Source organism: Callorhinchus milii, unplaced genomic scaffold (genome assembly GCF_018977255.1).
Source record: "Callorhinchus milii isolate IMCB2004 unplaced genomic scaffold, IMCB_Cmil_1.0 Scaffold27, whole genome shotgun sequence".
Taxonomy (NCBI): Eukaryota; Metazoa; Chordata; class Chondrichthyes; order Chimaeriformes; family Callorhinchidae; genus Callorhinchus; species Callorhinchus milii.
This window is the reverse complement of record NW_024704768.1, coordinates 4,000,384-4,026,024: the sequence shown is the minus strand read 5'-3', so window position 1 is coordinate 4,026,024 and position 25,641 is coordinate 4,000,384. Positions and strand designations below refer to the sequence as shown.

General features: G+C 56.1%; 2 protein-coding genes and 1 long non-coding RNA gene across 4 annotated transcripts; all 3 read left to right on the top strand.

Moving 5' to 3' along the window:
- Positions 1–833: 833 nt before the first annotated feature.
- LOC103172627 (gamma-crystallin M2-like) lies at positions 834–2,280 on the top strand. The gene is made up of 3 exons (XM_042344200.1): positions 834–842; positions 1,423–1,665; positions 2,005–2,280. The coding sequence occupies exons 1-3, from the start codon at positions 834–836 to the stop codon at positions 2,278–2,280; spliced, it is 528 nt and encodes a 175-aa protein (XP_042200134.1).
- A 2,094-nt stretch (positions 2,281–4,374) lies between these two features.
- Positions 4,375–6,770, top strand: LOC103172626. The gene is made up of 4 exons (XR_486985.2): positions 4,375–4,429; positions 4,531–4,560; positions 5,824–5,846; positions 6,490–6,770. It is a non-coding gene; the product is annotated as an uncharacterized LOC103172626 (long non-coding RNA).
- Positions 6,771–7,995: 1,225 nt separating this feature from the next.
- Positions 7,996–25,590, top strand: smarcc2 (SWI/SNF related, matrix associated, actin dependent regulator of chromatin, subfamily c, member 2). Of its 2 annotated transcripts, none has more exons than XM_042344350.1 (28): positions 7,996–8,142; positions 9,967–10,086; positions 10,522–10,607; positions 10,802–10,883; positions 11,577–11,669; positions 12,169–12,238; positions 12,859–12,928; positions 13,555–13,630; positions 14,016–14,147; positions 15,885–16,000; positions 16,370–16,494; positions 16,617–16,676; positions 17,174–17,211; positions 17,600–17,730; positions 17,896–17,967; positions 18,553–18,666; positions 18,937–19,090; positions 19,340–19,456; positions 19,903–19,965; positions 20,132–20,390; positions 20,740–20,901; positions 21,301–21,362; positions 21,806–21,932; positions 22,476–22,639; positions 22,962–23,096; positions 23,598–23,964; positions 24,461–24,817; positions 25,372–25,590. In XM_042344350.1, the coding sequence occupies exons 1-28, from the start codon at positions 8,032–8,034 to the stop codon at positions 25,449–25,451; spliced, it is 3,543 nt and encodes a 1,180-aa protein (XP_042200284.1). In that variant the 5' UTR covers positions 7,996–8,031; the 3' UTR covers positions 25,452–25,590. The 2 variants fall into 2 exon arrangements, with proteins under 2 accessions (XP_042200284.1, XP_042200283.1); XM_042344349.1 differs by having other exon boundaries at positions 16,364–16,494.
- Positions 25,591–25,641: the final 51 nt, after the last annotated feature.

The following is a 25,641-nucleotide window of genomic DNA, read 5'->3' as shown; positions in this document are numbered from 1 at the left end:
AAGGGTTTTGAGATGATAAGGAACCGTTGTTTCAACGCCAGGTTTATGGTTAGTTGGAATTCTTTGCCGATGGGGCAGTATCTGTTAACTATCTAGCGACACCTAGTGGTGCGACATCAACTTGCACGTTGTGTACCGCAAGAAAGCTCATCGTGGAGTCCTGCAGCTCAGTGGTGAGACCCCTCACCTCGTAAGCGAGAGAGGACTCGGGTTCAATTCCCGGGCAGGTCAGAGTGAAACGTTAGGCAAAAGTTTCCTTACTCCACACACGCACGCACACACGCACGCGCCTCTGTTTGCCCAGCAGTAAGTAGGAACCCAGTTGCTATTCGATTGGCGGATGGCTTTTCCGGGGATAATACCCTTCCCAAGAAAAAATAATAATAATAATTTGCTTGCACGATCCGCGACTGTTTGTGGGGACGTTGCTGCCCTGTTTCTCCCTCACAACACGCAGTCGACTCGCTTTACGGTGTTAACTGCGAAGCGCTTTGAGACGTCTCGATGAGGCGATGAGGCGAGGATTATTATTATTTTTCTTTTCCGGCAACTTCTGTTTCCAGCGCTATCGTGCTGAGGAAATAAGCGAACCGCTGACATGCGAAGGCGGTATGATTTGCGTTGCATAGCACAGTTACAAAGTAAATGGTAAATGGGTGTTAAACGTCAAAACACACATCAGCAATTTGCCTTTTTTGCTGATTTCCCCCCCAGCACGATTTAAATATCAATAGAGCACTTTATCCACACTTTTCATTGTGGGGCCTTTATATAACCTGATAACCCTCCTCTGGAGCACAGTCGTCGGAGGACAGCATTCTATCCGAGGCAAAATGGGAAAGGTAAGGGAGAAGGTGTCTCCTCGCAGCATTGAAATGTTACTACCGCAATCCGAATAACAATCCTTGCATTTGACACAGCGCCTTATCACGGCGTCGAGACGATTCAAAGCGCTTCACGGGATACGCTGTAAAGTGGAGTGACTGTGTATTTTGTGGGCAGCCAATTGCGCCCGGCAGTGTCCCCACAAACAGTCGTGGATTAAGTGACCATATTATTATTTGGTTTCTTTTTGAGAGAGAGGTTATTACCCACTGGCGGGCGGGCGGGTGGGCAACCGGAGGACACAGAATTAAGATAGTTGTCAAAAGAACCAGATGGGAGACCAGACGAGGAGATATTTTTCTACCCAGAGACTTGTTGCACGGCCTGAAAGGCTGGTGGAGGCAGATTCGATAGTAGGTTTCAAAAGGGAATTGGATGGGGACTTGAAAAGGAACAGCGTGCAGGGCTTTGGGGGTAGGAGTGGGGGGAGTGAGTGGGACTAGTTGGGGGCTCCTTTCAAAGAGCCGAATGGCCTCCTTCTGTGCTGTAAGATTCTATGATGCGATGTGGACATTGAGCTTCTCTCTGCTGTTCCAGATCGTGTTCTACGAGGAGAGGAACTTCCAAGGCCGACACTATGAGTGTTCCTCCAACGAGTGCCCTGACATGTACACTTACTTCACCCGCTGTAACTCCATCCGTGTGGAGAGCGGCACCTGGGCGTGTTACGAGCGCCCCAACTTCATGGGCTACATGTATGTGTTAACCAGGGGAGAGTATCCGGACTCCAGTCGCTGGATGGGCTTTAACGACTGCATCAGATCCTGTCGCTCCATCCGTGTGGTGAGTAGTTATATCGTCCTGTATTAGTAATAATAACCATATAATAATAATGGGAGTGTGCGTGTGTCAGGGAGTCAGTGACAGGGAGAGCAGCGTGGGCTGAATTTCCGTGCCCCCCTTCCTTCTTTACCCCACGTGGCGTCTGCCTTTACGAACACCTCCTGCCTGCCCCGGGGCTCGGGCTCTGCCACTGTTAAGCTCTTCGGGACGCTGAAGGGAGGGCTCTGTTGTTGTTGTTGTTGTTGATTGTCCGCTAACCCTCCCACCCACCCAATCCCTCGCCCGCCCGCCCGCCCGCCCGCCCTTCCTGACGTTTTGTTTGGCTTCTCTTCACAGGCCAGGAGTGGGGTCCACAAAATGAGGGCGTTCGAGAGGCCCGAGTTTGGGGGTCAGTCCATGGAGTTCATGGACGACTGCCCCAACCTGCAGGATTGCTTCCCCTCCCGCGAGATCCAGGCCTGCAGCGTGACGGACGGCACCTGGGTCTTCTACGAGCAGCCCAACTACAGGGGGAGGCAGTACCTGCTGGAGCGGGGGGAATACAGACGCTACACTGACTGGGGAGCCCCCAACCCCAGGGTTGGTTCCTTCCGCCGGGTCCTGGAAGATTAAACTCCAACCCCCCCACCACCCCAGCCCCCGCCCGCCCGTGTGTGTGTATTACTCTCAGCCCCGCACACACACACTCTCAGCGGCAAATATAACCCAATAAATCCAACAGACTAAACAATACCCTTTTCCTGTTTCTTTCTTTCTTACTTTCTGTCTGTCTCGCAAAGTGGTTTGAGGAAAGGTCCCGTTTGATACATTGTCCTAAGACCCAAAAAGGTCTCCCATTTCAATGGCTCGTTGGCTCAAAGCAGCTCCTAGGAAATGATCAGGTCATAGAAGATCACAAGGTGGGTTCGGCATGAAGAAGGCCCTTTGGCCAACCCCATCTCATCGCCTCCGCAACACCCGCCCTCCCATTCCCCCCATCACAGCATCGAGCTGCTTTTTTTAAACGAGTCTCAATGTCCCTGGTCCTAACCAACCCTCACCCTTCCTGGCAACCTTGTTCCAGTCCTTGATTAAAACAACAACATCTTGCACGTATATAGCGCCCATCACGCAGGGCAGAGTCTCAGAGCGCTTAACAGTGGTGGAGCCTGACTCCGAGCCGGGGGGGATGGAGGTGGCCATAAGCACAGTCGAGGAGGAAGGTTCTCAGGTGGGATTTGAAAAAGGGGAGGGGAGGGGGTCAAGGCAGAGGGATTGAGAGACATTGTTCCAGAGTTACCCTCTGAGTAAAGGAACACTTCCTGAAATGGCCCTTTTGCCATTCCGTGTCCTCTTTATTCTACTGGGCTTCACTTGTGCACAAGAGTTAACGGGACTCGCACAGCCTGTTAATGTTTCACTGCTTCCGCTCACTCCAACTCCCACAGGAAGAATGGCTACTCGTGGGATGAAGTAATTGAGGGCTCTTGGCTTGTGTGAAGTGATGAATGGGTGGGAATAAGTACAATGGGTCAAAGTGAAGAGGCGAGAGCTATAGATGGAATAGATTGGCTTTGGCACTTAGAATGATTTATGCAGCACAGAAAGGAGCCACTTGATCCTTTGTGTCTGTGCTAATGTTCTCGCCCCCAGAGAAACCAGTGCCCTTTTGTTCTGCTTCTGATTTTATCAAACCTATCTGCTCCCACTCTCTGAACACAGGACCAGCAAGAGGCCATTCAGCCCCTCGAGCCTGTTCTGCATTCTATTAGACTTTGGTTGATCTGTACCTCAACTCCAATTACCTACCCTTGCCCAGTATCCCTTAATACCCCGACCTAACAGATATCTGTTCACCTCAGTCTTGAAAATTTGAATGGATCCAACTTGTGGAACTCTATCCCGGAATCCCTCTGGCTCCCTCTCCCCTTTCAAGGACTGTCTCAAGACCTTCCTCTTTGATCGCACTTTCGCTCATCTTTCTCCTCTCCACCTCTCAGCTTTCCAGCTAGGATCACCCTACCCGTTAGGGCTTTGGCTTTCAGGGTTAACAGGAGCTAAGTGGGAGGATTCCCTGCCCCCAGTGACCGGTCTGTCGGGGCGTAGTGGCTGGCGATGGAGCGGAGGGCATGAGGGACAAGCAGGAGGCCAGAGCCAGTCGAGCGGAGGCAGCGGTTAGTGCGTTGTGGAGTAAGCAGGTCGGAGAAGTAGGGAGGTCCCAGGGTGTGAAGGGATTTGAAGGTGAATGTGAGGATCTTGAAATAGATCCGTTGTGTGATAGGGAGCCAGTGGAGCCTGGCGAGGACTGGGGTGAACGGGGCGGTTAGTGCGGGTGAGTATACGGACGGAAGGAGTTTGGGATTTGAACGATAGCAACAACCATAGTAATGCATAATAATAATTCAAGCGCTATGGACAGCCGCAGAGTTTCCTCCTTCGCTCTCGATCGCGGGCAGAATCAATTGGGACCAGAGCATTGGGCTTGCGCCAAGAACATGATAAGGTGCTAATATCTTATGCAAGGATTATTATTATTATTATCATTATGATCATTATTGTAACTATAACAATAATTGGGATGAACAGGAGCCCCCAACAAGATGCCACCACGAGAAGAAGGAGAAGGAAAAAAAAACTACAACGCCCAGCGTGCACCGCGGGCGCGCGGGCGGGGCGACGTGACGCGATGACGCAGGGCGCCGCGCCACGCAGGCGCCCGGTACAAATAGCCGCGAGGGCGACGCGCGGACTTTCTCTTCGGCCGACGCCATCTTTGTGAGAGGTGAGACGAGCCGTCGCCCGCCGCCGCCATCCGGTGCCATCCGCGGCCTAAACCCCGCCATCCGCGGCCGCCGCTAACCCCTGTCCCTTCTCTGTTCGCAGGACTTCCCCCTTTCCGAGATGAGGGCTAAGGTGAGTGCCGTTGTTCGCCGGGAAATCAGTCGTTCGTGAGCCCCCCCCCCCATCGGGCTTGGGATCAAAGCAAGACCGTGGATTATTTGGGGCCTAACCTCCCCTCTCCCCCTTCCTCTCTCTCCTCCTCTCGCCTGGGCCTCTGTGCGCGTGTTTACAGGGGCTGCCTGGGCCCGAGGCCATAATGTATCATCATCATCACAATAATAATAGCAATAATAATAATAATATAATATAATATATTTCACACGAATACCTATGCGGGTGTTGGGTGTGAAACGCAGCACTGTGCCCTCCGGAGGCTTCTGCGCCTCTTTTACCTGAATGCCTGTGTTCGCGCCTCTCTGCGCCTTCACGTTTCAGTGTATTCTGCAATGTAAGAGCCCCTCTCAGTAACTTGACGTTTATTCCACGAATTGATCTCATTTAAAAGATGGGTATCTGCTTTGCCGTAAAGTGCGTTCTGTCACTGAGAGGGGTTTCTCTGTGTAAGATATTCACTCGTTTATATTAAACGTATTCTATAACTCAGAGGCTTCTATGTGTGTTATCTATGTTATGTATATATTTGTGTGTTGTATATATGTGTGTCTATAAAGTATACATTTATAAGATATATATTGTATATATATATATATATAAAGTGTTATGCATTTGTGCATTATATATACGTATCATATATATATCTATAAAATATTATGCATAGAAGCCTCTTATGTAAATTATATTTATCTATTGATCTGTGTTATACACCACCTCGGCCGCTCCCCTCAATGCAGGTTCTCAAGCGTGGCGATGGGTGCGTTGCAGTCTCCTCGTGCCTTCGGTCACCCTCCTACCCCCACCCCACCCTCCCTCCCCTGCCCTCCACCCTTCCTGAACCCGACCCCCACCCCCCCAGCTCGGGTCCAAAATCCTTCGCTCTCCAGTCCAGCACCGCGGGACGTCCTCCCAAGGCGCCCGTGCGCCTGTGTTTTTTTTTGATGCTGGTCAAAGTCACCCCAATCTCTTTAATTGTGGCCAAGCCGCTGCAACAGGGATGAATTGCTCTTGATTACGTGTTTCTGCATCCTGCACTGGGAGCGAATCTCTTCGGGTGCACTGCTGTCAACAGGGCGTGGGAATGCCCAAGGCGGTGGCATTTTTGGTAGTTGGCAGAACTGTGGTTACAATACCGAATGGTAATAAATTGTACATCCAAGTCTGTTGGGAAGTGTGTGCACCTTCAATACGCTAAATCTTTCCTGGTTTTTTTTGTTGCAGTGGAGGAAGAAGCGAATGCGCAGGTACGTCAGCTCGTCGCTGTGTGTGTGTGTGTGAAGCGATTGTGATGTGTGGTCTTGGCAGTTCCACCATCTGCTGATGGGTTACTGGCTACAGAGAAATGGTTTGCCAACGTGACCAACTCTACTAGCCAGGAGGGCTGGCTGCAGTACTGGGTGTCAGGTCCTGGCGCGTTCCTTACCTCTCTGGCTTTGTTTCCTAAGTTGAAGGGGAAATCTCCAATGGTAAAGTGATGCCAAGCAAGACCCTGTGGTTTAATGTTGACCCCCTCATTCTCAAGGCTTATGGGTGTGAACAGACACATAGATGAGGCAGTAAACAGAAACTTGGCGCCTAAGCCCTGTCTTGGGTGGTGGGGTGGGTTGTCTCAAAGTGCATGCAATGTGCCAAGCAAGACTGTTTTCTAGCCTGAGTTAGAGATCTGTCTGAAGTCTCATCTTCGACCTCGCCCTTGGTCACCCTCCTACCCCCATCCTCCCTGCCCACCACCCCCCCTGATCCCAACCCCCAGCTCGGGTCCAAATTACTGACTGTCCAGCGCCTTGGAACGTCCTCCGGACATAAAAGGTGCTGCCTAAATGCCATTTATTGTTGTTGCTCCCCGCTTCACCCAGGACTGATTGCCTTGTTTTTTCTCTGATGCAGACTGAAGCGCAAAAGGCGAAAGATGAGGCAGAGGTGCCGTTAGATGTTCCTCTGGGAGTTGCCAATGAGACCGGCGATGGCAGGCGAGGGAACTGGGCTGTCAGCACGTTTATCTGCCTGAGACACAACTCGTTCCCCCCCCGAAGACCAGACTGTTCAATCCACGTTTATTGGATTCCGATGTTTGTCGGCTAACCTTTGTGTTCTCCACAGCCCACACTGAACTCTTTGTCATTTGCCTGTTGAGGTTTTAGTTCTACAATAAAATTCTTTTGAAGTAATCTCCCACCGTTACTGTGGGGATTCTGTGACAGTGTTAACACAGCGGGATGGGTGAGGGTTTCTACTTCATGTAAAGCCAATGGTTGAAAGAGAGGCACACTCGGTCTTGGTGTAGGTACGGTCTTCTAAAACTCCGCTGCCCCGCTCACGTGTGCCAAACCTCATCCCAATCCTCGGCTCGTTCCGAAAAGATGGATTTCGAGATCCTCGCCTACAATTCCCTTTTGGTCACTCGCTCCATTGCTGCTGCATTTAACTCACAAAATGGCACCCTAATACAACATATTCTGTGAAGCGCTTTGAGGTGTCGACGATGTGATCAAAGGTGCTAAATCAAATGCCAGGATTATTGTACTGTGAGTCCCTGAAACTCATTGCCTCACCTGGTCTTTAAATCCCTAAGTGCCTTTTATGATTGGAGGATGTCCCATGGCGCGAGATCAAATCCCTTTAAGGGACTTTTTTTCAAGCCCCAGCTCTGACCGCCTGCGGTCACCCCTTCCCTTCCCTTGCTCAGCTTCCCAAAGTGTCACTGTGGTGCTTCCCTGTGAAGCGCCAGATACATGCGTGTTGCCGTGCTGCCTCCAGCCTTGTGTTGGCTTTTCAGACTCGAGCACTAAAGCAACCGGTGAAGGCTCTGAAGGGCAGCGATGGTCTCTCTTTTAAAGCCTCCGCTGAAGGTTGGCACCTTCCAACGGAGCGTCGACTGGAGTGTGAGCCCAGATTGGGGTGGGGGTGGGGGGGGGAGAGGCAGCTTGAACCCCATAATCCTGATCTGACAGTGATCAGCCTGAGGCAGGGCTGTTTCTTGCTTAAATCCTGCCTTCAGCTCTCTCGCTGACAATAAATCACCAGGGATTGCAGTGGGAGGCAAGTGGTGGGATGGGGAAGGCTCCAGATGGGAGGGTGCAGTGCCGCTGGGAGCTGCTGGGTGGCGCTGTTCAGAACTGCGGCGGCGCTGGGGGGGCGCTGTGACTGATGGTGTGTGTGTGGTGGTGCAGTGCGGCTGGGAGCCGCCGGGTGGCGCTGTGACAGATGGTGTGTGGTGGTGGTGGTGTGTATGTGTGGTGCTGCTGCAGTGCGGCTGGGAGCCGCCGGGTGGCGCTGTGACTAGTGGTGGTGGTGTGTGTGTGGTGGTGGTGGTGCAGTGCGGCTGGGAGCCGCCGGGTGGCGCTGTGACTCCGCGGGCGCTGGCGGGCTGGCGGGAGGGCAGCCGGGCAGGAGGGAGGGAGGGGGAGCGGCGCGGCGCAGCGGGAGGCGATGGCGGTGCGGAAGAAGGACGGCGGCCCGAACGTCAAGTACTTCGAGTCGTCGGACTCGGTGTCGCAGTTCGACAACGTCAGGCTGTGGCTCGGCAAGAACTACAAGAAGGTGAGAGAGAGAGAGGGGGGGGGGGGGAGGGGGCGCCCGGGAGCGGCTCCGGGCCTCAACTCCAGCCCGAGGCCTGAGGCCCGGAGCCGACTGTCCCCTCTCCTCCCGCCACAAAGAGCCGCGGGACCGGCGGGGGAGGGGGGGCGCGAGGAGCTGTGTGTGTGTGGGGTGGGATGGGGCGCGTGGGGGGGGGGAGAGATAGAGGGGAAGACATCTGCCGCGGTCCGGCCCGCGGGCCGCAAACCGCCCCCCGCGGGCCGCCATCCGGCCCGCGACCCCGGCGGCCAGCGTTTTGGTGGCGCTGGACTGTGGGATGGGGAGAGGGGGTTGCGGGGGGAGGGGGGGGGGTGGGTGGTCCTGTTTTTTTTAAGGGGGCGCGGTGGGGGGGGGGTGCAAAGGCGTCAGCCCCGGACTGGACGGTACTGCGTGTGTCGATTTGAAGGGTGGGGGGGGGGGGTTCGGGGAAACTCCCCCCCACCCCGGACAGCGACAACGGTGGCAATTACGCGGCGGCTTTTATCACGCGTCGGGAGGACGTCCCGAGACCCCTGGGGCTGGACGGACGGACGGACGGGGTTGGGGGGGGGGTTGGGTTAGGAGGGTGACCGAATGCGCGGTCGATGGAGGGTAAGATGGGGTCTCGGGGCGGCCGTCTGATCCGGGAGGCGAGAGCGCGAGGGGCCGAGCCGGAGCTGACGGGCGACGTGTTAAAGCGCTCTGAGGCGCTGTCCTGCGTGAGGGGCGATGTGTGGAGATGTGAGCGGCGGCGGTTGTTGTTGTTGATGTCAAGGAGACCGGGGGCAGTACTTAGCTTCTTCTGGTAACTTCCAAGTATATCCCACCCCCCACCATCTCTCTCTCTCTCCTCCGACGCTGCGAGGTGGGGGGGTGAGCTCGGGGTGGGGGGGAAGGTGGTGTGGGTGGGGTCACCGTCACTTCGGACGAGACGTGAGACCTCACTCCCCCCCCCTCCCCTGTTCAGGTGGACCTTTAAGAGGTGGACGTCCTTCTGCCCCTATTCGAAGGGGGTTTCTCCCTCTCTCCATCCCACTGTCCTGGCCGACAATTCCCCCCCATCCCCCCCCCCCCACACACACCCCCCCCCCACACCCCCCCCCCACACACACACACACACACACCCCCACCCCCCCCAATCGCGGTGTATCCCACGAAAGGCGCCGGGACCCCCAACGCAAAGGGACGTGATTGTTGTTAATTATTCCTCGTGGTGGTGGTGGTCGTTGTTGTTGTTGTTGTTCCGGCCCTTTTCACGTGGGAAACCAAACGTCTCGAAGCGCTTCGGAGAGACGAGATCGATCGGGAACCGGCCGAGCGTTATTTCAGTCGTGGCGATGATCAATAATATGAAATAATAATAATAATAGTAATAATAATAATACGCCCTCCCGACGGGAGGCCCCGTCGAGGCGTCTCTCGAAGCGCTTCCGCGGGACCCGCGGTAAAGGGAAGTCGACTGTGGATGTTGTGGGCGAAAATCCTAACTGTCGCCCACACCCCCCCCCCACACACACGCACACACACACACACACACAGACACACACACGCGCACACACCCCCCCCCCCCCCCCCCCCCGCGCTCACACACACACACAGCCCAGCACTAAAGGGCCTGGGCAGCAGCAAGGGACGGGGGGGGGTGGGGGGGGGGATTTTGGTGGCGTGATTGCAAATCCGCTGGTGCCGCGCCGTGCGAGGCCGCGTTTCGCTGGTGCCGCGTCGTGCGCGGCCGCGTTTCGCTGGTGCCGCGTCGTGCGCGGCCGCGGCGACGTTCCCGTGTCTCTGATGTATTGTCGTGCCCTCCAGTACATTCAGGCAGAGCCTCCGACCAACAAGTCCCTGTCCAGCCTCGTGGTGCAGCTGCTGCAGTTCCAGGAGGAGGTGTTTGGGAAACATGTGAGCAATCCTCCACTCACCAAACTGCCTGTAAGTCCTCCATCCCGCGACCTCCCTGTAACGCACAGCCCTGCGCGTCACGCGCACACGGCCCAGCTCACGCACACCGCACGCACACGCCACACGCACGCGCACACACGGCCCAGCTCACACACACCGCACACACACACACGCGCGCACACGGCCCAGCTCACACACACCACACACGCACACACGGCCCAGCTCACACACACCACACACACACACACACACACACGCACACACGGCCCAGCTCACACACACCACACACACACACACACACACACACACAGCCCTGCTCACACACACCGCCCGCTCTCACTCACAGCCCTCACGTCACCCGTGGGTGGGCTTTGCTTTAACTCTTCCTCCTCACCCACCCCCCAACTCCCAGTTTAACACGTGAACATGTGATCCACACTCTCTCAATCTCTCTCTCACTTCCAGATGAAATGCTTTCTGGATTTCAAAGCCGGAGGAGCTCTGTGCCATATTCTCGCAGCTGCGTACAAATTCAAGAGTGACCAAGGATGGTAAGCTTTCGGTCATCTTCCTCCCCTCTCCCCCCACCCCGTCACCTTGTCTTGTGTTGACAATATAACCAGGCAGATCTCTCTCAGACCCCACCCACCCCCCCCACCCCCATGGCCACGGATTTATTTATCACCAATTGAATGGATTATTATATTATTATTATTTTATTATTATTATTATGTGCTGTTTATAGGCGACGCTTCGACTTTCAGAACCCATCTCGTATGGACCGCAACGTGGAGATGTTTATGACCATTGAAAAGTCTCTGGTTCAGGTAACGGATCATTCAGATGGGTAGCGACGTGAGCTGCGCGCGCGTGTGTGTGTGTGTTTAGGGCGTGAGGCAGAGTGTGTGCGCAATTGTCTGCCGCGCTTCGCCCACAAGATATACAGTCAATTCACTCTACAGCGCGTCCTGTGAAGCGCTTTGTGACGTCTCGGAGATGATGATAAGGCGCTGTATCGAATGCAAGGATTATTATTGCTGTGTAGAGTGTGAGACAGTGTGTGTGAGTGTGTGTGTACAGGGTGTGAGATTGTGTGTGTGTGTGTATGTAGTTTGAGGGAATTTAACTCTCAATGTCACTCTCCCTACTTTCAAATCCCGCTTAAAAAGACCTTCCTCTTTGATCGTGCTTACGGTCACCTTACCCCCCCCCCCCGCCCCTCTCCACCTGGCTCGGGGTCAGACTCCACCACTGTCAAGCGCTCCGGGACGCTACGCCTTGCGAAGGGAGCGCTGTGTAAATGCAAGTTGTTGTTATTGTGAGACAGAGTGAGTGCGTGGGGATGTGTGTGTGTGTGTATATATGTGTGTGTATAGAGTGTTACGTACAACGTGTAGAGGCTGTGCACAGTCTATGGGGCGAAGGGAATGGGTGGAAATTGAAAGGCATTCACGTTCAATTGTGCGTTCCTTGAAAGTTTTCCGGAGGCAACGTCTCTGCCGCTTATTTGTTTCCCGCAGAACAACTGCTTGTCCCGGCCCAACATTTACCTGAACTCCGAAATTGAGCCCAAGGTGCTGAGTAAGCTGAAAGACATCGTTAAGAGGCACCAGGTCAGTCCATGTGGGTCCTATTGGTACATCTTCAAATCCCTTCGCGCCCTGGCACCTCCCTCCCGCTCCGACCTGCTTACCCCCCCCCCCAACCCACTGCACCCTGCCTCCGCTCGACCGGCTCCAGCCTCCTGCTTGTCCCTCGCGCCCTCCGCTCTGCCATCGGCAGCTACGCCTTTCAGCCACTACCCTCCCAAAACTCTGGAACTCTCTCTCTCCCTCCTCCCTCTCCCCAGCGCCGCCACTGTCAAGCGCTCTGGGACGCTACCCTGCCTGAGGGGGCGCTGTGTAAATGCACGTTGTTGTTGTTGTAGTTGTTGTTGATGATGGTGGTGGTGGTTCAGCCGTTGCTTAAAGTAGAACTGAGGCGTGTAGAGAGCTGTGCTGATCACAGCCAGAGGAGAGGAAGAGGCACTTAATGTGTCCGAGCGGGTCGGTCTCTCTCTCCCTCCCTCTCTCTCTCTGTGGCATTGATGGTGTGATTGTGCTTTTGCGACAGGGAACGGTGACAGAAGAGAAGTCAAACGCATCGCACATCGTCTTTCCTGTCCCCGGCAGCGCCGAGGAAGGTGAGGTTTCCCCGTTCCTCCGTTTCTTTCGTCCCTGTTTCTTATTAAACGACAACAACAATAATAGTAATTCGGTCACTTCGCCCCACGACGGTTTGTGGGACGCTGCCGTGCCTAGTCGGCTGCCGCGGCTCGCCCACAAGATACGCAGTCACTCCGCTTTACTTTACGTCCTGCGAAGCGCTTTGAGACGCCTCAGCGATGTGATAAGACGCTGCATCAAATGCAAGGATTATTATTGTTAAAGCAGGACTAAGCGCTGAGGTTTTGGGAACGCTAACGGTTGAGCGGTTGAAGGTACAATACGATGCAAAGTGTCGTTTACACGGCGTCTTTCGCGTCGGGCGGGACGTCCCAAGGCGCTGGACAGTCAGGGGGGTGGACCCGAGCTGGGGGGGGTGAGGTTGAGAGGGGGGAGAGATTGGGATCAGGAGGGGGTGGAGGGCAGGGAGAGTAGGGGGGTGACCAAAGGCACGGTCGAAGAGCGGGGTCTTGAGGCGGGCCTTGAAGGAGGAAAGCACTGAGCGAGGCAAAGGGAATGCGCGGTGGAGTTCCAAAGGCAACTGAATTGTCATGTGGCAGCTTCACCCCTTCTAACTCGTGTCCCGTCTCCTCTACAGAAGAGTGGGTTCGGCCGGTAATGAAGAGGGAAAAACAGGTCCTCCTGCACTGGGGATATTCCCCGGACAGGTAACTATCTGGGGGGGTTACCCAAGTACGTGGGTGTGTTGTCTCTCGTTAGCAAAACAAATATTGGCGAATCTCTTTCCACGAGTTGATAATCCCTTAAAAAAAAACGCAATGATACCTTAGTCGCTCGATTCATCACTCTTTGTGGGGGGGGGTGACGCCCGCTGTGCGCGATTGTAGCTGCCGCATTTCGCCCACAAAGTACACAAGTCACTCCACTTCACGGTGTGTCCCGTGAAGAAGCGCTTTGAGACGTCTGGAAGACGTGACAAGGCGCTGGGTCAAATGCTCCACGGACTGGAGGGGCCGGGGAGGACGGCAACCCGAGAAGCTAAAGCCTTTAGGGGAGACGGGACTGACCGTGCACCTCAGCCTGGCTCGGTCGGTGGCTAAGCACTCTCGCCTCTCGATTGAGAAAGTTGTGGGTTCAAACCCTCCCCCGCGTCTAAGATGACGCTCCAATGGAGCGCTGGGGTGGGGGTGAGAGTGTGTGTGTGTTGTATCGTTGGAGCTGTCGTCCTTTGGATGAGACATTAACCTGGGAAAGAATAGGACCTTACTCTCTCTCTGTCTCTCTCCCTTTCTTTCTCTCTCTCTCTCTCTCTCTCGCGCTCTTTTCCCTCCAGTTACGACACGTGGATTCCAGCCAACGAGATCGAGGCGTCGATTGAGGACCCGCCATCCGCAGAGCGACCCCGCAAGGTGATGAAGGTTTAATCTCATCCTCATGTTCCTCTACAGGGTGTTGGGTTGGGACCAACACATTGCTCATCGCTATAGTCTGGCACCGTGTCTGTCTGGTCTGTCTGTCTTGGACGCTAGTTAATGACCTGTCCGCTCCCTCCGCTCAGTGGGCTCTGGCCTGCTCCACGTCCCCCGCCCGGCCCAGCCCAGCCTGCCCCACTGCGGTCAAGCCTTCAGCCCCCACCCTTTGGAACTCCACCCCAGTCCCTTTGCCTCCCTCCCACCCCTCCCCTCTTGATCTCAAGCTCAGGTCCAAATCCCTGACTGTCATTGTAAACCTTCCTGGAATGTACGTGGGCCAATACATTAGCAAAACCCTGTGTACAATCTGGTTGCTTGGCAGGTCCACGCCAAGTGGATAATGGACACTGACACTTTCAACGAATGGATGAACGAGGAAGATTACGAGGTGAATGATGAGCGGAATCCCGTGGTGCGGAGGAAAAGAATTTCGGCCAAAACCTTGACCGAAGAGGTGATTGCTTCTCACTTGTAAATGGCTCCCTCTCTCCCTCGTTCTCTCGCTCGCTCTCTGGGGAGGGGGTTGCGGAGAGGTTGGAGCTACAGTTTCAGGCGATGAAGGCTCATCTCAAGACCCTCCTCTTCGACCGAGACTTTGGTCAACCTCCTACCCCCACCCTGCCGTCTGTCCACCCCTCCTGATTCCGACCCTCCACCCCCTCCCCGGCTCGGGTCCAAATCCCTGACCGTCCAGCACCTCGGGGGCCAGACAATAACGGTGTCTCGACAGCGTGGCTGTGCGTGTAACCCGGGCAGAACGGTGGAGGGGTTTCAAGAATCGCTCTTTGTCCCTCACAATTTCTGATCTAATCAAAACACCCTGCTGCGAGACCACAACCCGTTCCTGTCTGGAATTGATCAGAAAGCAGCGCAGCTTAAACTCTCCGTTACGTCACGTCAGCCCGTGTGAGCTTGAGACCAGTTTGAGCCCTGGCGGGGCTGGGCTGGGCCGGGCCGGGCCGACGTGCTCAGCTCAGGGTAGCCTCTGACCTCTGATCTCTGCCCCTTGCCATGCCCGCGAACTGAATTATGCATTCCTCTTTAAACCGGAGACAGCTTGAGGTGAGCTTTCTTTGTTGGACAGTTAATTAGTAAGTCGGTCAGTTAGCGGACACGCTCCATTGTGTGTCAACCGGGCCAGCCTTTCAAACCAGTCTCTCTCTCTCTCTCTCTCTCTCTCACAGAAATTCCTCCCTGACACACCCTCAGCCCAGCCCCTGCTCTGAATGATCAGCCCTGTTTCCCCGCAACCCCCCCACCACCCTCCCCCTCCACCCCCACTCCATGCCCTCAGCATTTCCCTATTTAAATATTATTATTTCCTCCCTAAATAATCCGTTTCCCTCTTAAACGGTAACAGAGGCATGGCTCTCATCAGTAGCCTTTTTGTGGTGGAGCACATTCCACAAATTCTCTGTGTAAAATAAATCGCAACCACCCTTTTTTCTCTCGCTCGCTTGCTCTCTCTCTCTCTCTCTTTCTCGCTCTCTCTTTACTCTCTCCTCCTGTTGTTTCCTCTGGTTACCGACCGACTCCTCGAACGGCAGAAATGGTCACTTAGCTTCCGTTGAACCTTTTTCTAGTGAAAGGATTTGTCATTTTATTTTTTAATTGCCTCGATTAGATCCTAGTAAAAACATGCTCACATCCCGCCCCCCCCCCTCCCCCCCCCATCCATCCCCACTACCCCTAAACGCTCAGAGAAAGGTGCTATATACATGCAAGTTGTTGTCATACCAATACCCTGGGACACTTTCCCTCTATCCCTCAGCCTTGCCCCCTTCTTTCCACGTCATCAGATCGGCCCTGAAGACCTTCCTCTTCGACCGTGCCTACAAACAACAACAACAGCAGCAACAACAATGACATTTGCACAGCGCCTTTCACGTCGGGAGGACGTCCCAAGGCGCTGGGCTGCACAGTCAGGGCTTTGGACCCGAGCTGGGGGTTGGGATCAGGAGGGGTTAGAAGGGTTCCACCACTGTCAAGCGCTTTGGGACGCTGCCCTGCATGAGGGGGCGCTGTGTAAATGCAAGTTCGTTGGGAGGAACGGATCCTTGGATGAGATTCTGGGCAGTTTCTACAAGCCCGCGCGGTGGAGGAGGGGGAGTGAGGGTGGGGTTGGGGTGGGGGGTAATGTTGAAAGCTTTCGGGGGGCACTTTTTTTGTTTACTTCGACGTGTATTTTAAGGTGCACAGCCCCGACTCCGATAGGAGAGACAAGAAGGGGAGCAGCCACAAGAAGAGGAAGCGTTCCCCATCACCCTCACCCACCCCCGACTCCAAGAAAAAAAACCCCAAGAAAGGGTGAGACACTTCCCTTGTTCCCCCCCAATCCCCCCATTCCCCACCCCATCCCAATCTGGCAGCTCACTCCGCACTTCCCGCTTGTGGGGACGCTGCTGTGCGCAACTAATTGGCTGCTGTGTTTCGCCCACAAAACGAACAGCCACTACACTTAACAGTATGTCCTGTGAAGCGCTTTGAGACGTCTGGAAGTGGCGTTAATGCGCTGTATCAAACATAAGGAATATTATAATTATTATTATTAAGACAAGCGCTGTGAAGGGCGCTATATAAATGCACGTTGTTGTTATAAGACGTAAGGAGACGGAAGTCAGGAAAGGCTTGTGCTCCTGAGCGGATTACCGCATTGCACCTTGCTTTAAGACGCAGTCCTGCCACACCATACACCAAGTCAAAGCGTGGCCACCGAGAGGAGGACCAGGAGGACCTCACCAAAGACATGGACGAACCCTCCCCTGTCCCCAACGTGGAAGAGGTCACCTTGCCCAAGACCGGTACGAAATCTCTCTCTCTTTCTCTTCCTCTCACGAGTTTCGCTCACGAGACGTGAAAAGCGCTATATCGAATGCAAGGATTATTATTGTTAGCCATAACTCTGGTGTTTTGGATGTTGTAGTGAATACCAAGAAAGACTCCGAGACAGCTCCAGTGAAAGGTGGCACCATGACTGATTTAGGTAAGGTACGGGTGGCTCAGTGACCCAGTGAACCAGTGCTCCGCCACTGTCAAGCGCTCCGAGACGCTATCCTGCGTGAGGAGCGCGGGGCGCTGCTGGGGGGAGGGGAGGTGGTGGGGGGGGGCTGCAATACCGGAGACGCAGTCCTTCAAATGGTTCTTATCCCCTATCCCGTTACCCGGTCGACTGGTTCCAGCCTCCTGCTTGTCCCTCGTGCCCTCCGCTCCAGCAGCCGCGCTTTCAGCCACTGCATCCCCGAAACCCAGTGTTACCCTCTCTCCCCCTGTCCCTCCGCCTTGCCCCCCTTTCCTTCCCCGTCTTCAGGTGGCGGCCTGAAGGCCTTCCTTTTCGACCGCGTCCCTGGTCACCTCTGCACGCGCCCTCTTCTCTCCCACTGTCACTGGCAAGCGCTCTGGGACGCCAGCCTGCGCGGGGGCGCTGTGCAAATGCAATCCGTTGCCTTTGAGCCTAACGGGCTGTGTGATCTCTTTTGGCAGAGGAGCAGGAGGAGGATAACTTGGAGACCACAGGCAAGGTAGGCTCCATCTTGAATCCAGTGCGTCTTCGCGCTCACGACTCTTGCCCTCACATGATTATTTTCAAACCTGCTTATTAGCGCATTGATGGCGTGGGCGTGCGGGCGGGTTGGGGAGCGAGGGAGAGAGGGAGTGGGGGGTGTGGGGGGCGGAGAGAGAGAGAGAGAGAAGGAGGTCACGTCCGGTCACAACTCCAAACGTTTTCGCTCACAGAACACACGGCGGGTCAATTCACTCGACGGCGTATCCCGTGAAGCGCTTTTGAGCCGTCTCGGAAGACACGACGAGGGGCTGCGTCAAATAAATGCGAGGATTACTATTGCAATTGTTTATTCATCGTTACTCTTCTTATTATTTCAACCCTCGTCGGAACTCGTGTTGTTTGAGGACGAGGAGGACACTTCCGCGGGGGGGAAGGGCGAGCAGACGAAGAACACCGACCTACACGAGGACAACGTGACCGAGCAAACCCACCACATCATCATCCCCAGCTACGCCGCCTGGTTCGACTACAACAGGTAGAGCAAATCAGGGCGCGCCCGCCGTCTGTCTCCTCTGTTCGGTTGAGGGGCAGGTTTAAATCGAGGCGTTCAAAACTTCCCCCGCCCCCCCGATTCCGTTTCCGTTATTCCCTCCTTCCCCGCAACAGCGTCTGAACTTTTCCCTCTTTTTTCCCCCGACAGCGTCCACGCCATCGAGCGACGCGCTCTCCCGGAATTCTTCAACGGGAAAAACAAGTCCAAGACCCCGGAAATGTGAGTAGCCTCTGCGCTGGCGAGTGTGACCTCGGGTTAGCGCTGAGGAGACGAGCTTTTGTGTTTTTCCGGCCCGCGTTACGTTAACGTGCGTTGGTTGGCCTGCGTGACACCTGGCGGGGAGGGGGGTCCTAGCTGGACGAGCAGCGGGAAAGCATGGACAGACAGCGCGCGCTCTCCCTCTCTCTCGATGGCCAAACTCTGTGTGAGTTTACCTGGTTACCCTCAATGCACACTCTGGGCTCCCCTACCGCTCCCCCCTCACCAACCCCACAAGCCTTGGCTCTCGCCAACCTGCGCCTAATACTCTCCGGAATTAGGTAAGCGGGGGGGTGTCCCTCCAGGGAGAGAGATAGAGAGAATTCTCAGCTTGATTTGGAGACCCTTTTCCGCGTGTGTCAGACACCCCTGACTGACCCCCCCCCCCCCAAAAAAAAATACACGATTTGTTAGCCTAAAGGACGATATATTGTGTGAAGCGCTTTGAGACGTCTCAACGATGTGATAAGGCGCTGTATCAAATGTAAGGCTTATGATTATTATTATTATTGATAATAAAGAATTGTTCTCTTTTCCCCTTGACAGTTATCTGGCATACCGTAATTTTATGATTGACACGTACCGCCTGAATCCCCAGGAATATCTTACCTCCACGGCCTGCCGTAGGAACCTGGCGGGGGACGTGTGCGCTATCATGAGGTGGGTTGCTGCGGTGGAAGTCCCGTAGAGTAGCGGTTACGGCGCTCGTCTCGCAAGCGAGAGGTTCCGGGTTCGATTCCCGGGCGGGTCGGGGGGGGGGGGGAAACCTTGCGCGGGTTTCCTTACTCCGCACGCACGTGAGAGTCTCCGTTTCCCGAGCAGTGAGTAGGAACCCGGTCGTTAGTCGCTTGGGAGAAAAGGCGCTGTATCAAACGCAAGCTGCTGCTGTTATAAATGACCCGCCTGTTTGCCACTCACCGATGTCTGCAGGGTTCATGCTTTCCTGGAGCAGTGGGGTTTGATCAACTATCAAGTGGACGCAGAGAGCAGACCCACCCCTATGGGACCTCCCCCCACCTCACATTTCCATGTGCTGGCGGACACACCCTCTGGCCTCGTGCCTCTTCAACCCAAAGCCCCCCAGGTCTGTTTGCACCCCACCCCACCCAAAAAAAAAGACATCCTCCTGATGTGGGTAATGATTTGGTCGCTCATTCTACGACTGTTTGTGGGAACACCGCTGTGCGCAATTGGCTGCCGCGTTTCGCCCCCAAAACACGCGGTCACTCCGCTTTACGGTGTATCCTGCGAAGCGCTTTGAGGCGTCTCGAAGGCGTGATCAGGCGCCGTATCAAATGCGAGGGCTGTTAATATTAATTATTATTTCCTGCAGTCGTCTGCGTCCCAGCAAATGCTCAACTTCCCCGACAAAAACAAGGAGAAGACGGCAGACATGCAGAACTTTGGGCTGCGCACGGACATGTACGCCAAGAAAAACGTCCCCTCTAAGGTGAGACGGGGCTTCCAGCCCGGGGTTCAGTCTGCAGTCTGACAAGGAGATGCTTTGTTGGTAAATAATGGTTCAAGTTCTGTCCACGGAGGTCAGTGGTTAGAGCCCTCGCCTCTCGAAGTTTCCTTACCCCCCCTCGCCCCCCTCACACACACACACACACGCGCGCCTCTGTTTACCAGCAGTAAGTAGCAACCTAGTCGTTAGTCGATTGGCGATCGCTTTCCGGGGATAACGCTCCCTCCGAAATAATAATAATTTGGTCACTCGTTCTGCGGCTGTTTGTGGGGACGCTGCTGTGAGCAGTTAGTTACCCCGTTTCCGCACGGTGGTGGTGGTGGTGGTGGTGGTGGTGGAGGGAGAAACCGTAGACGTGGACCTTTAGTACATGGATCTCATTCTTTCTCTTCCCTCCCCCCTGCCCGCCCGCCCATTCACACCCCCAGAGTAAGGCGGCAGCTTGTGCAACACGAGAATGGACAGAACAGGAGACACTCTTACTGCTTGAGGTAAGTAAGCACCTCCATTGCGGCTTTTCCCTGCTTTTCAAGCCCCACCCGTTCCCCCCTTTTAAACTACCACATACGTCCACAAATAAATTATTATTATTATTGTGCGTCACTAATCGCTGCCCCCCCTCCACACACCCCCCCCTTCTCTCTCCCCCAACGCCAGGCCCTGGAGATGTACAAAGACGATTGGAATAAAGTCTCGGAGCATGTGGGCAGCCGGACGCAGGACGAGTGTATCCTGCACTTCCTGCGGCTGCCGATCGAGGACCCCTACCTGGAGGACTCGGAGGCCTCGCTGGGACCCCTGGCCTACCAGCCCATCCCCTTCAGCCAGTCAGGCAACCCCGTCATGAGCACCGTGGCCTTCCTCGCCTCCGTGGTCGACCCACGAGTGGCCTCTGCAGCAGCCAAGTCAGCGCTGGGTAAGCCTGTGCCGCGCTGTCGACAACAGTAACAGTCCTGGCGTTCGACCCGGCGCCTGATCACGCCTTCGAGGCGCCTTGAAGCACCTCACGGCACACGCTGTAAAGTGTAGTGACTGTTTTGCGGGTGAAACGCGGCAGCCAATTGCGCCCAACGACGTCCCCCACAAACAGCCGTGGGTTGAAGTGTGTTTATTTTGAAGGGATTATAATGATATATAATAATAATAACGGACACTGTTACCACCCGCCACGCGTTGGTGTGTGGCGTGTGTGTGTGTGTGTGTGTGTGTGTGGCGTGTCCCGTGAGCTGCGTGGCTGACCGCTGGGTCTCTGTGTCCCCGCCCAGAGGAGTTCTCCAAGATGAAGGAGGAGGTGCCGGCGGCTCTGGTCGAAGCTCATATCAAGAAGGTGGAGGACGCGGCCAAGGTGACCGGGAAAGCGGATCCCACGTACGGCCTGGACAGCAGTGGGATCGCGGGGACGACCCCGGATGAGCCGGAGAAATCAGGCAAGAAGCGTCAAGTCAATCCCCTGTCCAGTTATTAAGCGTGTCTGTGGCTGTTGACCCCGCAGCGATCGAGTGTGCGCGTGAGTGTGTGCGCGTGCGCGTGTGTTTACACGGGTGGGTGTGCGCGCTCGCGTGTCGTGCGCGTGTGGACATGTGTACACGTTTGGGGGCGCACATGTGCGTGTGCGTGCGTGTGTGTATCTGTATGGCTAGGCTCACGCTCAAAAGGTATATCAGAGGACAAATGTCTTGCACAGAAATTTTCGGCAACTCGGGGAGGGGAGAACATTGGGGTGGGATAAATCCCTATCCCCTCTCACACCCCCCACCCCCGCCAGAAAAAATAATTCTCTTATTTCCCCCCTGCCCCACCCACCCCTCCTGCGCTCCTTTTCTCAGAGGAGGGGGCCGATGAGCTGAAGTCGGACGCGCAAACGGCAGAAGAGAAAAAAGAAGCAAAGGTGAGACTTTATAATAATAATAATAATAATAGTAATAATACTAATGCAGCGCCTCAAAGCGCTTCTCGGGGAATACACCACAAGGGGGGAATCGACCGTGTATTTTGTGGGCGCAACGCAGAAGCCAGTTACGCACAGCAGCGTCCCCACAAACAGTGGCGGATTCAGCGACCGCTCTTGTCGTTGCTGTCGTTGCTTTGGAAGGATTATCGCCTCCGGCAAAGTGATCCGTCAATCGATTAACTAAGTGACCTGGGGATGGTGGGGGGGTGGGTTGCTGGGGGTGGGGGAGAGACACCTTGTCTCCCCCCTCCCCCACCCCCCCCTCTGGGACGCTACACAGATACGAGTTGTTGTTGCATTTTTTTTTTCGCGTTTCTTCGACCATTTACTTCTTCCCGCTGTCTCTCTCTCTCTCTCTCTCTCTCTCGCGGCGAAACAAGGAGCACAAGGAGGCGCCGACTGAGGACGAGAATAAGGAGAAGCAGTCGGAGGCTTCCAGGAAGGAAGAAGAGAAAGGAAAAGAGTGCGAGGCGGAGAAGGAGAACGACAAGTCCGACGCGGAGATCGGTAGGTCCAGGCCGTGCTGGTGTTTTACTGGCCTCGTCAACTCATTTTCTGCCGTCGCTTTAAACCCTCGGCCTCTCGTTCCCGACTCAGCGCAGACCACTGGAAAGTGTCCGTCGTACGTTCATTGTCTCGCAGCCCTCATAGTCGGTCTGTCCGCTCCCGCCCGCTTCAGGTCCCCCACACTTCCCGCCCCAGCATTCGGCCTCTCTGCCCCCACACTCCGGAACTCCATCCCACATCCCCTCCACCTCACCCCCTCTCTCGCCTCCTTTAAATCCCATCTAAACACCTTCCTTTCGGCCACCCTCCTACCCCGGCCCCACCCCCCTGCCCTCCCTCCTCCCCTCCTGACCCCAACTCCCAGCTCGGGTCCAAAAACCCCCGATTGTCCAGCGCCCTGGGACGTCTTTCCGACATGAAGGGCACTCGCTGTGCAAGTGTCGTTTGTTTGTGGATGTTTTTATCCACAGTCGGTCACTTCATGCGAGTGTAATCTTCATTTCGCTCCCTCCCCCACCCACCCCCCGATCCCTTACCCTCCAGCCGAGGCGGAGAAGGACAAAGAAAACAAAGAATTCCAAGACGACGGGAAGAAGGACGTGGAGACGGACGCGGAGAAGAAAGCCAAAGTGGAGCGGGACATCGGGGAGGGGAACCTGGCCACGGCCGCTGCAGCCGCACTAGCAGCAGCCGCTGTCAAGGCCAAGGTGAGTTGAGTCAGAGCGCAAACGGCCTGCGGTTGGCGGAAGGCGAACTGGGTGGACCCTCGGGGGTGGCGGGGTGGGGGGTGCATCGTGGCTGAAAGCGCGGCCGGCTGCTGCGGTGGTGGTGGGGGGAACGGAGACCGAGGGCGCGCGCGAGGGACAAGCGGGAGCCGGTGGGTAAAGAACGAAAGAGCCTCCGCCGTGCCTCGCCTTACGGCGGCGATGACAACGGCGACAGGCTCGCCGCTGTTGCTCAGGCGCTCCGGGGCGCTACCCAGCTATGTGAATGAAGTTGCGAGTTGTTGTGGTGGTGGTGGTGTTCCAGCACCTGGCCGCGGTGGAGGAGAGGAAGATCAAGTCGCTGGTGGCGTTGCTCGTGGAGACGCAGATGAAGAAGCTGGAGATCAAACTGCGGCACTTTGAGGAGCTGGAGACCATCATGGACCGGGAGCGAGAGGCGGTGAGTGACCGCGACCTCGGGGCTCGAACCCCTCAAACCGTAGTCGCTGGTTGAACAGGAAGGTCTTCAGTCGCGAGCTGCAGATGGGGAAGGGAGGTGGGCGAGGCAGAGGGATTGAGGGAGAGCTTTCCAGGGATTCGGGGCACAGCGGCTGAAAGCGCGGATGCCGAGGGATGGAGGGCGGGTGGGCGGGCGGGCGGAGGACATGCAGGAGTCCAGACAGTGGGTTGGTGGGGGGGTGCGTGGAGGGGGGAGTAAACAGGTCGGAGATGTGGGAGGTGCCGGTGCCTGAAGGGATTTGAAGACGAGAGTGAGAGGAATCTTGATTGAGATCGATTGATGTAATGGAGGAGAGAGAGAGAGAGAGAGGTGGTGGTGGGGTTGTGGGGGCACGACCTGAAGATGGGGAAGGAAGCGGTGGGGGTGGGGGGGGAGACGGGGAGACGGGGAAAACGTCACGGTGCGAAAGGGCTAAAAGGTCGTGTGGTCTTGTGGTGGCAGCTGGAGTACCAGAGGCAGCAGCTGCTGTCCGACAGACAGGCCTTCCACATGGAGCAGCTGAAGTACGCGGAGATGCGAGCGCGGCAGCAGCACTTCCAACAGATGCAGCAGCAGCAACAGCAGCACCAGCTGCCCTCGGGCCCTCAGCCCAGCCAACAGCCAGGGCTGCTGCCAGCCTCCGTGCAGCCCGTGCCCCCCGCAGCCATCCAGCAGGCGCCGGTCAGCCAGGCCTCGGGGGACACCATGACCTCGGCCGTGCCCCAGCCCCCCGCCGCCCCCCAACAGCAACAGCAGCAGCAACAACAGACGACGGCCGCCCCTCAAGCTCAACCCCAGCAAACCGCCCAGCCGCCCAACATTCCCCACGGTGAGAGGCCGAGAGCGCCGAGCGCTCCCCTTTGGGAAGGTGTTGGAAAGAGACGGGGTTTTGGGGGTTTGCTTTTTTTTTTTCTCTCCGCGCGCGGGGCGGTTTTGGGGATAAGGCACGTCGGAGTGGGCCAGGAGGGTGAACTGGACGAGATCTCGGTCTTCTTTCGCCCGAAAGAGGTTGTTAAGCCGCAGAAATTTACATTTCGTCTTCCGTTATTTTTACCAGAAAAAGAAAGAAAGAGAGAGAGACAGACAGAGAGAGACACAGACAGATAGACATAGAGAGACAGAGAGAGAGAGATAGACCCACCCCCAGCTCGGGTCCGAAACCCTGCCTGTCCAGCACCTTGGGACGCTCTCCCGACGTGAGAGAAGCTGCGTAACTGTGGTATTGTATTGTACAATGACTTGTTCTTCCCCCTTCTTTCCCCCCCACTCCTCCCTCAACACCACCCCCCCACCCTCCCCCACTTTGTGTGTGTGTGTGTTTGCAGGTCAGACAGCGTTCCCGGGCCAGCCCGCTCCGCCGTCCCAGCTGAACCCCAGCCCAGTGGGGCCGCCGGCGGCTTTGCCTGGTAATACGCCGGACGGCATTCCACATAGCGTCACGGAGAGCATTCCCGCCCATCTGCCCGACCCGGCCGTGCATGGCTACGTACCCAGCAGCATGCGTGGGAGTCTCGCGGGCGAGCCCGTTATTCGGCCGAGCTCTCTGCACCCTAACCTGCCAGGTGCCTGCGTCCCACCCTCCGTGTCTTTGACCCCCAACCCAGGTTCAGCCGCCGCTCAGAGCCCGGCGATAGTGGCAGCCATGCAGGGGAGCTCGATGCCCACGGCCAGTCCCCTGGCAGGTGAGAAGCCGCGCAGCCACTGCACGGTACCAACCGCCAATCGGTAATAAAACTTCGCCCCTCGTCCCTGATTGCGAGTCCCACCCGGGGCAATCGGGGCGAGAGCAGGAGCCGGGGTGGGGGGGAGGGAGCGGGACCAGTCCGGTGGCTCAGCCAAAGGAGCCAACACTGCCACCCAGGGCCGAAAGGCCGCCTTCTGCGCCTGTAAGGTTCTTGCGCAGTCCTGTGGCTTAGCGGTTGCTGACCTGCTCGCCTCGCAGACCGGACAGAGGACCCGGGTTCAATTCCCGGCAGGATGGGGCAGGGCGAAACCTTAGGCAAGTTTCCTGACCCCATACACACACGCGCGCGCGCACACACACGCGCCTCTGTTTACCCAGCGGTAAGTAGGAATCCGCTTGTTAGTCGATCGGCGCATCAGGTCCTCTCGCTTGCGAGGCGAGGGCACTAACCACTGAGCTACAGGACTCCCCAAGACCATCCAGGGCCTTGGGACATCCTCCCTTGATGAAAGGCGCTGTGTGTGAGTGTGATGTCTTCTTGTTGGTTTACAGAGCCGGGAGCGTCGATACAGACAGACTTGATGGCTCCCCCCCCCTCGGTGGTAGCTGCTTCTGTCCCCTCCTCACAGTGAGACGCCGAGTGAGAGCTGCAGTAGCCGGAGACAGGCAAACCCGTCTCCAAACACAAACTAGTTCCAATTTCACAAGAGTTAAATCAACGTGAAGAGAAGCCCAGGAAGGCACGGATATCCCCCTGCCCCCTCCCGCTCCCCCCACCCACCTTCACCCCCTCCCTCAAGCTAAGTTCCCGTGTCTCCTGAA

Excerpts from the sequence above, each read along its gene's own strand:
- LOC103172627 (XM_042344200.1), top strand. Across the intron at positions 1,666-2,004 it reads GATCCTGTCGCTCCATCCGT|GCCAGGAGTGGGGTCCACAA; the intron begins GTGGTGAGTAGT and ends TTCTCTTCACAG.
- smarcc2 (XM_042344349.1), top strand. The coding sequence starts at position 8,032 with ATGGCGGTGCGGAAGAAGGACGGCGGCCCGAACGTCAAGTACTTCGAG. Across the intron at positions 12,239-12,858 it reads CCCCGGCAGCGCCGAGGAAG|AAGAGTGGGTTCGGCCGGTA; the intron begins GTGAGGTTTCCC and ends TCTCCTCTACAG. Across the intron at positions 17,968-18,552 it reads AAGTCCAAGACCCCGGAAAT|TTATCTGGCATACCGTAATT; the intron begins GTGAGTAGCCTC and ends TCCCCTTGACAG.